The following is a 13,295-nucleotide window of genomic DNA, read 5'->3' as shown; positions in this document are numbered from 1 at the left end:
TTGGAAGAACAGGGACTGACAGATTGAGCCACACGAACTCGGTACCTTTTCAAATCCTTTCTCTCTCCGATGTTCCTGCGCGAGCAGCGACGGCACGTAGGAGTCTTTACGTTTTGCCTGCGAGAGAACCTGGATCGTGCTTTGCAAACAGAATGCAAATCCGACAATTAAATGCAGCAGCTATTTAACAGAACAAAGGAGCAACACATTCTAAGTTTAGGTTGAGAGAGGAGGAAGAACAAATGTGAACCAAACACTCCAGTGCTGAAGGTTCTCATTAGGAAATAGTCTATACCCGTATCCGATGCATTAAGCTGCAGGTTGCCCCATTTTCCCTTGTTTTGCAGAAATATTTCTCTGGATTCAGCCAGGCTAGTTCATTTCTGCCCCCACACAGGTCAATAACTTCGTTCTTACCTCTCCAGCCATAGAGAAATTTAACTCAATCCTTCCTCTGACCCTTTGCAGAGGGAACGTTTCCAGGTGATGGATCAGGATGCGATGCCGCGGCCCCGAGCTTTAGCTGAACCCAACCTGCCGTCTCTCCTCCTTCCCGAGCCGCGAGAACAGGTTGGGAAACCGGCTTTCCTTGGTAAATCTGCTTGTTTAGCTCTTCCTGAGCCCCTGCTGACAGGAGACACAGTCACATAATCATTTTGGTTGGAAAAGACCCTCAAAATCATCAAGTCCAACCGTTCCCCCACTGACCTTCGTTAGTCTTTGTAATTAAGAGACCTGGGAATCTATTTAGTTCCAAAAAAACCCCTCAAAAATGCTTCCCAGCAGCTGTAATGCTATGGGGATGTATTTAACAGACATAGGAAAAAGACAAGACCTGCTGCCTGGTGGATGTGCTGGGTTCATGATTAATGGAAGGTTCTGCTAACGAATGATTTGGAGGCAAAGCTTAACTTTAGAGAAAAATAGAAGAGTATTGACTGAGTTGATCCTGAGTGGGGACAGCAGCGAGTATTTAATTCCTCCCCGGATGAATTCAGCCTTCAGCTATCTTGCGTCTCTGTGACCGATGTTATTTGTCCCATTGAAAACAAATTAACTAGTCTGGAGCATCCTTAATCCAAAGCAATCAATTAAACTGCCCGGCTCGATGGACAACGCCAGCATCTAGAGAGGTTGTTCTAACAAACAGCGCCAACGCGTGTGAGGCTCATTGCAGGGGAAAGTACCTTCACTATCTGCTCACCTGAGATACAAAGCTGAATCGCCAACCCACGTTCCTCGCCGTTCTTTTTTCCTTCGGGAGGGATTGTGTGGCAGATAAACAAGCAGCACATCCTTAGTGACCGCTGCGGGTGCTCTGAAAAAAGAATTAAATACAAATAAAACTGGAGAGATCCAAGCTCCCCAATCAGGCACTGGGCCCTGTCGCCCCACAATGCGCTTGACAGCACCTGTTTCTTCCCAAAATGTGAAGTCAGAAGCGGTTATTGCTGGCAGAACTCTTCCTCCGGTCACCCAAGCAGCGGTGGTCACCAAGACCCATGTACTTCAATGGGAGAGGAGCGATGAGTGGCAATATTGAGGGTTTAGTGCTTTGCAGAGCAGCATCGCCGGCTGTCCCGAGAGCTGCAAGAAAAATTGTCCGCAAAGAAGGGACCATGGAGAAAACAGCTCCAGCAGCACCCAAACAACTGCCAGAGCCAAAGGTTTGCCCTAAACCCCCCGGTCAGTAACTGCTCATGGATTTATTTTCCACAAACAAGCCTGATTCCAGCGCTCTGACACCAGGGACTTCAGCAACTGGCCATGCGCATCCCCCAGGAGTCCCCTTCATTCTCACAGCACCAGGGAGCACCATCCATTCCATCTTTCTCTGTAAAATACATAGTTTAACAAATTTCCCATCCCAGAATGTCAGGGGTTGGAAGAGACCTGGAAAGCTCATCCAGTGCAATCCCCCCATGGAGCAGGAACACCCAGATGAGGTTACACAGGAAGGTGTCCAGGCGGGTTGGAATGTCTGCACAGAAGGAGACTCCACAACCCCCTGGGCAGCCTGGGCCAGGCTCTGCCACCCTCACCCCCAACAAGTTGCTTCTCCTCTTGCAGTGGAACCTCCTGTGTTCCAGTTTGCACCCATTGCCCCTTGTCCTGTCCCTGGTTGTCACCAGAAGAGCCTGGCTCCATCCTCCTGACACTCCCCCTTTCCATCTTGATCCCCAGGAATGAGTCCCCCCTCAGTCTCCTCTTGTCCAGCTCCAGAGCCCCAGCTCCCTCAGCCTTTCCTCCCACGGGAGATGCTCCACTCCCTTCAGCATCTTGGTGGCTGCGCTGGACTCTCTCCAGCAGTTCCCTGTCCTGCTGGAACTGAGGGGCCACAACTGGACACAATATTCCAGGTGTGGTCTCCCCAGGGCAGAGCAGAGGGGCAGGAGAACCTCTCTGACCTACTGACCACCCCCTTCTAACCCACCCCAGGTACCATTGGCTTCCTGGCCACAAGGGCCCAGTGCTGGCTCATGGTCACCCTGCTGTCCCCAGGACCCCCAGGTCCCTTTCCCCTACACTGCTCTCCAACAGGTCATTCCCCAACTTACACTGGAACCTGGGGTTGTTCCTGCCCAGATTCAAGACTCTACACTTGCCCTTGTTCTATTTCATTAAATTTCTCCCCGCCCAGCCCTCCAGCCTGTCCAGGTCTCTGATGGCAGCACAGCTTCCAGTGTCACCACTCCTCCCAGCTTGGTGTCACCAGCAAACTTGCTGACAGTCACTCTGTTCCCTCATCCAAATCACTGATGAATATATTGAATAATATAGACCCCAGTACTGACCCATCCCCAAATTTTAGGTCTTTCACAAACTTCTCTGTATTTTCTTTTTTTTAATCTCTATTATTATTAACAAGCCGTGTGCAGCTTTTGAAACAAAATACCACGGATTCACGCACTCTTCCATTTTATTCCGTTCCTTTCCCGGCTACAGACGTTACATTCACCCTTTAGATCACTTTTTGAATATAAAGCTCGTTTGCAGAGAGCTACACACTGCAGCTCCAGGATTCTCCCCCCGCGCCCACCCCTTTCCTTAAGAAACAGTCACTTAAATTAGAGGCTGTCATCGCACGGGTTCATTTTCCAATTCACCAGGTATTAGAGTAAGACTTACTAAACACAAAAGAAAAAAGAAGCGTCGCACGTGATTCTAAAGCAAAGCTCAGTATCACCACACTTTCCCATGCGTTGGGAAATACAGTGTTTTATAAATTTATAAATTAAAGTACAGAGTTTGCAGCGATTAAAGTGTACGTACGGATTAGCTAAAAATACCTAGTCGCTGGGAGGATGCTCGCTTAGCATGGGCGAGCAAGGAAGGCCAATGGGCGAGCAAGGAAGGCCAATGGGCGAGCAAGGAAGGCCAATGGGCGAGCAAGGAAGGCCAATGGGCGAGCAAGGAAGGCCAATGGGCGAGCAAGGAAGGCCAATGGGCGAGCAAGGAAGGCCAATGGGCGAGCAAGGAAGGCCAATGGGCGAGCAAGGAAGGCCAATGGGCGAGCAAGGAAGGCCAATGGGCGAGCAAGGAAGGCCAATGGGCGAGCAAGGAAGGCCAATGGGCGAGCAAGGAAGGCCAATGGGCGAGCAAGGAAGGCCAATGGGCGAGCAAGGAAGGCCAATGGGCGAGCAAGGAAGGCCAATGGGCGAGCAAGGAAGGCCAATGGGCGAGCAAGGAAGGCCAATGGGCGAGCAAGGAAGGCCAATGGGCGAGCAAGGAAGGCCAATGGGCGAGCAAGGAAGGCCAATGGGCGAGCAAGGAAGGCCAATGGGCGAGCAAGGAAGGCCAATGGGCGAGCAAGGAAGGCCAATGGGCGAGCAAGGAAGGCCAATGGGCGAGCAAGGAAGGCCAATGGGCGAGCAAGGAAGGCCAATGGGCGAGCAAGGAAGGCCAATGGGCGAGCAAGGAAGGCCAATGGGCGAGCAAGGAAGGCCAATGGGCGAGCAAGGAAGGCCAATGGGCGAGCAAGGAAGGCCAATGGGCGAGCAAGGAAGGCCAATGGGCGAGCAAGGAAGGCCAATGGGCGAGCAAGGAAGGCCAATGGGCGAGCAAGGAAGGCCAATGGGCGAGCAAGGAAGGCCAATGGGCGAGCAAGGAAGGCCAATGGGCGAGCAAGGAAGGCCAATGGGCCAATGAGCCATTCTTGTGCCCCGCAGTTTTGTGAGGGTGCCCAAATCTACCTGTATTGCAGAAAAGCAGACCTGATCACGACTAAAACCAGCCCTGGAAGAAAACCAGCATGCTCTGAGGTGGCAAAAATGAGTTGCAGTGACTACAGGATTAAAAAGGGTGGAGGAACCTTAGTTTAAAAGAGCAGCTCTGCAAAGAGGGATTGTAAGCGAAAGCTGCGGAAAGGAAAACTCAGCAGCCAGTCCCGATTGCCCCAGAACTCCCAGGTTAGGTAAGAAATCCAAGAGCGAGGATTAGGTAAAACCGGGTTGTACTGCAGGTGTTGAGACTAAAGTCAGATCTGTCTCCTCTAGATCCAGACCCCCTTTTTCAGCCTGTTTGCCTGCATGGAGGTGTCAAGAGCTGAATGAGCTTCAAAGCAACCGTGTCTGTCACACTGCACACAATCCATGACACACCGGATTGTCGATTCTCTAAATTCAATTTTGGGGTTTAACCTACCGATTTAAATCAACTTATTTTTCCCACAACAGCTCTTTTCAGGCACAGCTCACAGCGGGCAGCCCGTTCGTTACCTGCTACAGGGACGGAGGTCAATTAGTGCTCATTTGTGCAGGGTAACTACGGGCTGTGTTCTATGGAACGTCATGGGAGGCTGGTGAAGCCTCTGGATAAAGTCACAGCAAGAAGATCCTCTCCGTGAATTAACTTTACGACAAAGTATTTATAAGAGAGTCTTCAACATTGCAGCCAAAATCTCAGTAGAGCAGGGGGAAGAAATATATAATGTTTTTAGCAGAAACAGACATATTCCCGCCCTCCGCGTGGCACAGGTGGTTCACCCCGTTATCTTTTTGGTTTTGGCATTTATTCCTCTCCTACAAAAGGAATCTGTCCCCAAAGGACATTACTTCACCTCCGCACGACACAAGAGCAGAGGAGGAACCTTCCCCAGGAGCTCCTTAAAACAAGCCAAGATCAGCAGCAGTTTACCGAGACTCCCAAACAGGGTGCAAATCAGGCTCCCCATTTACCTGCCAAGATCCAGTTCAGCCCTTTTCACCCCCCTCGTAAGAACAGCTGGCGCGAGCCGCTAACACAGCAGGAAGCACGATTCCTCCAGCTACTTTAAGTGTTAGTGACGCATACGTTCTAATCAAGAGTTGGCATCTTTAACGTTTTTTGTATTTATTTTAAGAAAGCGTTTTAGTTAATCTAAGCAAGAATATTCAAAAAGCCACTGCGAAGAAAAATCCATCTTCTTGTGTTTCGGCTCAAACTTCGCAGAATAGACACTGAGCACTTTGCCAGCTCATTCAGACATCACTCAGTTACGTGGCCAAGAAACATGAAGAATTACACCCAAAAAAAAGCTCCAATTAAACCTCCCGAAGACAATTTCTGCGCCAAGGACAAGCGATGTGGTTTTATCAGCGAGAAGCCAGGGATGGAAAGGGAGTCAACACAAAATAGGGCACAGACCCATCTCTAAACGGTTTCGGCATGTTGTTTTGCCGTCCTTCGAAAGGGCAGTCATGGGATGTCAAGGGAAGGGGGTACAAGGGTTGTTTTAAAAAGAACAGGTGCAGAAATTCCTCTACGAGTACAGCCAGACAACTACGGTCACCTCAGCCGAGTTTTCACCTGCGCTACTCGCCAAGTAAAAGAACACGAATGTAAAAACACCGAGGGTTTGCATAAAAAATAAGGCTTTCTGTAGTTCTCCTCTTAAAATTACTGTACAAATAAATAAAATTGTTGTCCATTTAAATATAACCGTTGGGGAAAACTGGCAGCCGGCAACAGTCTTCGGATGGACCCGCTTGTTCCAAAGGCGCGCGGAGTTGGTCACCATCGCCGAGGCCTCCAAACCGCAGCGAGACCTGCAAAGAAAACATGTTAAAGTTGCAAAATAAAACACTTTTGACCGAGAACACTGGCCCGCAAAGGTCCCCTGACCCACCGCGCTGCCTCGGGGGTGTCAACTGCACTTTGGGAAGAGCACAGGGCGGGTACCCAAGCAGCCTTTCCTCAGTAAAGACCAAGTTCTGAGCAATGTTTGACTTCAGGATGGCCTGAATCACAGGTTCTACCCATAGCCTTGTCTTTAAATTCATTTTGGTGTTTTTCACGCTGTTCTGAGGAGATGTAGCATTTGGCTGCCCTACACCGCAAAGTTCATTGCCCTGTGATCACGAAGTATTATGGAAAAACAACAAAAAGCAAAGCGCCTGTTTGCTTTGAACTTGCCATTGCAGAATTTCTTCTGATGCACCAAGATTTAGGGTTGTGAGAAACGCTTTCCAGCTTCTGCCCTACTCCTGATTTTCGATTAGGAAAGTCTGATACAAAACCCCGTCTGTTTTCTGGACCATGAGCTGGCAGTTCAGACAAGCCCCGTTTGGAAAGGCAAGCTGGTTTTCATTTTAAGCCAGACTAACACAGCGTGAGGCTCACGCCTGGTGGCGTGGAACGCTGTGCCATGAGTTGCTGCTGCATCAACTCCCATTACACGCCACAAACAACCAGAGGAGATATCCAGCCAGCTTCCTACCGAACGAGAAAATAAAGTGAATTGAGACAGAAGTGGTTTTGAGGGATACATCCTGGTGGTTCCACCCTGAACCGACGCTGCGAATCTATTTATAATCACGGTTTCATCGTGAAAAAGGAAAAAAACACAGCGGTAAGCCTGACATTGTGCTGCTAGAGCCTTTTCTTCTGTCTTTATCCTTGCAAATTCCTCTCTGGCAGCAAAGCACTTCAGGGCTGGGCTGCCAACTAGTGGCACTGTCGCTATTTCAGAAGCGCCAGTCCCCAGAAACGCAGATCCTACCAAGCTCAGCGATAAAACCGATTTGTGTCGATAAAAAGAAGCGTTGGTCTTGTCCGCTGAGACCTCAGTAAAGCATAAATGTATTAGACAAGGGAAGAGCGGGATTAGTAAAAAGGAAGAGGTAAAGCGGTTAACCTGGCCCAAGGGAAAAGTGAACCAGATAATTTGGAAATGAAGAGGTTAGAGTCGAGTTTTATCAAGACTGGCGCTGGCAATGGACTTGTTTAATTAATGCTTTCACTGACAGCCTTGGCACAATTAGAAGTGGGCCGACAACACAAGGTATTGCGGTTATAAGAAAGATGAGGAAATGATGAGGGTTATTCACCGTTTCTTCTGACAGGAGGTGAAACTCAGCAACAAAACATCAGGTCACGCACCCGTGAACAGAAGTTTCTGCTGTAACCCAGAACATTATCAATCTGAAGCAACTCAGGTCAAAAGAGGGCTTTAGGATATGAAGAAATTATGAGAGGATTAAGTGATATAGATATGAAAGGAGAGAGATGCGATCCTGGAACACATCAGGAAGAATATTTCCAGACTAGAGAATAAATTCTTGTGCTTTACAAGGACTTGAAGAGACTTGTCTAGAGTAACAAATTATTTGTGTGTGGAGGAGATGGAGGAGCCAACCTACCAACCTCAGACAGGAAGAAACGCTGCTAAGGTTACAATTGTTCTCTAGAAAATAGTTCAGAATGAGCAAACAACCAGCAAGGAGAAAAACATTTTAAGCTAAAGGACAAATCTGTCACAAGATCAAGAGTATTAAACTGCTCAGAAATGCATTTGTGTTGCAAAGGATAATGTCCTTAGCTATAAGGACAGCCAGGTGCTCAGTGATAGTATCAGACACAAAACCCTTTATGCGTTTATGATACATTTACCAAATAAATTCTAGGATATGATGCCTGTGATGGCAGAAAACAGGACTTGAAAACCCTGGAAACTCCATTCTGTATTTTCACCGCTCTGCTGGAAAACACAGAATCTAACAAACCACCTCAAGTTCAAACTTCCACCGAGGTGGAAACTAAAGAGGCCATTAAGAACTCAAAGGTCAGGATCAGTGATGCTTTATTTTTCCAAGTGGGCACATAAACCCAAGAGTCTCACTGCAGGACTCAGCCAGACCACCAGACCTCCAGTCCAGCCTTTTCCAAGATAGTTTTCAAGGCCTTTAAACAATTTGGGACAGGATGCTCCTGTCCCCTGGTGCACCCCGCTCTGATGAGCTCTGAGCATTGACAGTGCTTTAATTACAGAAAAATAAACCTGGTTTTAATCTGACAGTTACTGTCATACCCAAATCCCATATTTAAGATGCACACCTACAAATATACAGTGGCCTTGCCCACTTTGGCTTCTATTTAGTTAGAAAATATATTGGAAAAGCAGCAAACAAGCATGGGAGTGACGGCAGAAACCTGTCGTTGCTTGTGGAAATAGGCGAGGTTTAGGGTAAAGGACAGGCTGGCCTAAATCCAGACAGCAAAGCCAATTCCCCGAACAAACACCCCTGAGGAGGCCAAAAGTTTCTTTGTTAGAGGCACTTCCCCCAAATTCCTTTTCCCAAAGGTTGTTTTTGATTTCTAGTTTGACTGAGTCATTCTGTGGCTGAATTTTCGAAACTACCACAGGTCACATTTGATTTAAAAGGCTTAGGCCTGGAGGTCAAGGATAGAAAATCCCCTTTAAGCTCAGCTTAAATAGCCTGGCAGAGGCACCAACCTGAACGTCCTTCGCCTCTACGAGACCGAGCGCTGGCGTTTTTTGCCGTAGGAGATTTGCCTGATTCGGACTTCGAGCTGGAAGGCATCCAACCTTTCTTTTGGGTTAAAAGCCAACATATCGCGCAGGAGCTTGCAGAGATCATCGGGCATGGCCTTCTTGCTCTTCAGGGGAATCTGTAATTTCAGGTTGGGATTCTCCAGCAACGCTTCTCCGAGGGGAATAAGCTCCTTGCCTTGGCAGATGTAAGTTCCTGAACACAGATTAGGAGGAATCAGGTTATACAGGTAAAGGCTACAAAAATTAGTGTCATGTCCAACAATCCCGAAGACAAAACATACGAAAGATTACTGGAAAAAATCACTCATTAAGAGGCAACCACGAGGTCAAATATTGTGAGAAGTTATCAGAAGAGGCTGCCAAAATTCAATTTCACCCTATTCAGAAGCTCTGAAAGAGGGACGGAGACTCTGGTTGGCTGAGGTAACTTGAAAGAGTTAAACACAAAACTTGTTTGCTCAGTTAGTCAAACAATTTTCAATTAAAATGACAGCACATGCCATTTACCCTAAGCCAACTTCTCCCCAGCAAGATTAAGGAAGGGAAATGTAAATTTGCTGCTGGTAATCTAAATAATTTCACCGGTTGTTGAAAATGATTAACCGGCTTCCAAAACAGACAGTATAACCAGCTTTGCTCACTCAAGCTGTTCTGCCCCTGCACCGAGCAAAGAATAAATGTTGCAAAGGCAGCGACCTGTCTGTGTACAGAAAAGGTTGCTTGCAAACTCCTTATCTCGACTTGGCGGGCAGCTGCTTTAATGAAATCTGTTCATGCTTTGGTCTCAGCTGCAGCCATTCGCTTGTTTTCCTAGGCAGGAACTAAACCATTTATCAATGTTTGGCATTTTTAGACGAAATAAATAATAGAATTAGAACTGAGCCTACTTGAAGGTGGAAAAAATAAAGGGGTAGCACGATAGCTTAAGTTCCTCTGTAGAAATTCCTTTTAAGAATTTAAATATTTAAAAGACAGACAGGTAAACTATGATCTCAGTGCCTGGGTAGATGTCTTCAATTATTATGCTAATGCGCACGACTGGCATTCTCTCCTCTAGAGATGGATTTTCTGCCGCAATATAGTCTTCTGAAATCACTCAGTACAGAATATTTCAAGTGTGTGTGTATGTGGGGGGTTTGGAGTAAGGAGGAGGCCACTGGAGGAGTCATCCCAGCGAGATCTTGCATCCCTAAACGCGAGGAAACTCAGCCAGATGGCAGCGAAGCTGATCTAAATATCCTCGCCCAGATTATTTTTGGCTCCTTGGAACACCCTTTCAGTGCTCCGAGTGATCCCGTCCCTCGGTTAAGCCAAGTCAAGAACACAAGCAAACCCGCAAGCCCTATTCCAGAAACATTTTGGTTTTAAGAGCATTAAAACCATTTTTGAGAGCATTTCTGAGCAAATGGGAGTATATGGACACTAAATCCTCTACGAAGAGCAGAGCTGTAAGACAGATGTCTCACCAACAGCTACGAGTTTTTACTCTTACAATTCATTAGTGACAATAAAGGCCAAATCCACTTTTGAAGAGCATTTCTTAGATTCAAGGAAGCCTGACAGCAGAGAAGCCGGAACATAGATTAGTTTTTGTTGGAAAAGACCTTTAAAATCGAGTCCAACTGTTAACCTCGCGCTGCCAAGTCCACCACTAACCCATGGCCCTGAGAACCTCATCTCCATGTCTGTTCAACCCCTCCATGGATGGTGACTCCACCACCGGACCTGGGCAGCCTGAGATATTTTCCCTTAACCTTTAAATCCCACAGAGTATTTCTGGCAGAGGGAACGATCTTCTACACAACATGATTTTTCAACCCAAAAAAGCATTCCCTCTGCCTTAGCGATATTGCTTCAAGACCTGGAAATCCAACATGAGAAGCAACCAAATCAGGAGCAATACGTGCTGAAGAAAAAGAGATTTCTTTACTGTTCTCTTAAAAACAAAAACCCAAAACACCCCCCAAAAAAACACAATTTTGGGTTTCTTGGGTTGTAAAGTGCTTGGAAAAAGCCACATCTAAAGCATTAGTAACTATGCCTGGGAGAAACACCTCTCAGAGGATCCCTATGGATCCAGAGTATCCCCTGACACCAGGACAGCACTGATCTGACCCTCACCAAGCAATTCCTTCTCAGTATCCCCGTCTCGGAAGGTGATCCTCTCCACCATAGCCCAGAAAATGATCCCAAGGGCAAATACGTCCGCCTTGGCCGTGTAGTGACCTTCCCAGACTTCTGGAGCCATGTAGAAGTTGGAGCCGCACGCGGAGGAGAAGCGATGCTGGTTCACGTTCCCTTTCCCCTGACACACCTTGCTGAGGCCAAAATCCGCAACCTGCAATGCGTCAAAAGTAAAACAAAATCAGTTATACACCAACACCGTGTTCACAAACAGCAGCTCAGTGAATTTCCCTCCGAAATGCCCCACGACGTGGCACCGACGCTTATCACGTGGCAACCCTGGTGAAATGATAAGCTGATTATTTCCTTCGAGCTGCCCCTTCCCAAAATTCCTGTTGTTTGTTCCCCTTCCCAAGATGGGCGAAAGACTTATCTGAGCGTTATCTTTCAGTGCAGCTTACTCTGATTACATCTAATCAGGCATAAACATACATTGAACAATATCTATGGTAGAATTAGCTGTTACCATTCCACGGTGAGCGCACTGAATCTCTTGCATTACCATTATTATCTACAGTGATTAAGACGACATTGATTTAAGCGTCCCTTGACGGCTCTACAGGTCGAACTACAAATACCATTATTGATCTGAACGGTCAAGAAATGAATTATCTACCGACCTGTTATTTTATGTCTGACTACAGGAACTCTCAGGACTGAAAGATCGGGAGCGAGCTGGCTCCCAGTGTTTCCAGCAGCTGCACAGACTTTCAGTTTGGTGCTACGAGAAATGCAACCAAACGTCTTTATCTCCATCAGGGCATCAACCCACACGCAGCACGAAGACATTCCCCACCTTCCCTGAACATCAATATGTGCTTGAGGCAGCAATATTGGAAGCGCTGGCTGCTGTAACGGGACGGTGTGTTCTTAAAGTTTAAGGGCACAGAAAATATTGCTTCATTTTTCGACTGATCGTCATATCTCTGATTATCTAGGGTGCAGAGATTCAACGGCCCTGAACTGCTCCTCTCAACAGACACTAGAAACACCACCATGACCTCAACTCCCTCCCAAGACTCCTAAAAAACTAAACCCCACAACTGATATCAGATGTTCCAATTATTACAAGTATCACAAGACTCACCAAAAGCCTGTTAGGAAGTACATGACATGTACGCGTGTAGGTCACACACTCGTTACAGCGAGGTTTTATTCCCTTACCTTCACAATGGGACTTCCACATCTATGAGAAATCAAAATATTGTCGGCTTTGAGGTCCCTGTGCACGATGTGGTTTCTGTGCAGGAACGCCACGGCGCTGCTGAGCTGCCGCATGAAGCTGTTGTTCAGCTGCGCGTCGGGGCCGCGGGACAACAGGTATTCGTTCATGTTGCCCCCGTCGCAAAACTCCATGACGAACCACAGAAAGCAGGCAGATTTGGGATCCATGCACCTCCGCCCTTTCAGGCAGGTCTCAATTAGCAGCAAATGGCTGTCTGATTTCCTGTAACGATGACTAATTGGCTGAAAGGCTTGCCCGTCCTGCAGGATACACTCCTCCAACTGGATCACGTTCTCATGTTGCCTCTGGATGCTCTGCAGGGCCCAGAACTCTTGCAGAGCCAGTTCCACGTTTTCGGGCACATGGCAGCGCATCCTTTTCACAGCGACTTTGCTCCTCGTTTGGTTAACGATGGCCTCGTAAACCACGCCGTAGCTCCCCCGGCCCACTTCTCGCACGATGCTGTACTTGGCTTCCGCAGCCATCCCTCGTTTCAGCCCAGCAAACGGCAAATCAGAGGAAAATACCTGAACTCATGGCAACCGGTCATCACCTGCAGTAAAACCCTGGAAGAGAAAGGGATTAAAAGCTTAAAACTCTCCCAAACCAAGCAGTTTACCAACTATCAACTGCAAATACTTCCAACCGGTAACGATTTTATTGGCATATGTATCAGGATATGATGCAGCTCCACGAGGACAGAAAACTAAACTGGCTTTTTAAGATAAAACCTATAGCCATGGTAACTTCAAGACATTATCAAATAGAATCCTGACTGCGCAGCGGGACACAACCACCTGGAAATGACATTGATTTGTCCACAGCAGATGAAGTTCAGTGAGAAAGAAAAAGGGTTTTATAGACACGTTTCCTGAGCAGGGCATGAACGGGAAGACAAGACCTCCTGGGTAACGGCTGTTTCTAGAACTGACTTTTAAAGAAATTAAGCTCACCAAAAGTGCCAGTTTGACACTAGATCTTTCGCCCTCACTTTCCCCACCTTGTTAACATACTTCCCCATCAATGGCAATGTTGTGTTCCTGCATTTTCACCACCGATTTTGTGCCAGTTTGTGCCCTGATACTCCCCCCCTTTCTCCAGTTCACCCCTTCA

General features: G+C 47.4%; 1 protein-coding gene across 1 annotated transcript; it reads right to left on the bottom strand.

The window, feature by feature from the left end:
- Positions 1 to 5,314: 5,314 nt before the first annotated feature.
- On the bottom strand, positions 5,315 to 12,667 carry LOC102090600 (serine/threonine-protein kinase PDIK1L). Its single transcript, XM_005510574.3, has 4 exons — positions 12,122 to 12,667; positions 10,895 to 11,111; positions 8,714 to 8,966; positions 5,315 to 6,026 (listed from the first exon to the last, which is right to left on the bottom strand). The coding sequence occupies exons 1-3, from the start codon at positions 12,665 to 12,667 to the stop codon at positions 8,731 to 8,733; spliced, it is 999 nt and encodes a 332-aa protein (XP_005510631.1). The 3' UTR covers positions 5,315 to 6,026; positions 8,714 to 8,730.
- Between the last annotated feature and the right edge of the window lie 628 nt (positions 12,668 to 13,295).

Source organism: Columba livia, chromosome 3, assembly GCF_036013475.1.
Source record: "Columba livia isolate bColLiv1 breed racing homer chromosome 3, bColLiv1.pat.W.v2, whole genome shotgun sequence".
Lineage (NCBI taxonomy): Eukaryota > Metazoa > Chordata > Aves > Columbiformes > Columbidae > Columba > Columba livia.
This window is presented reverse-complemented; position numbering and strand designations above follow the sequence as displayed.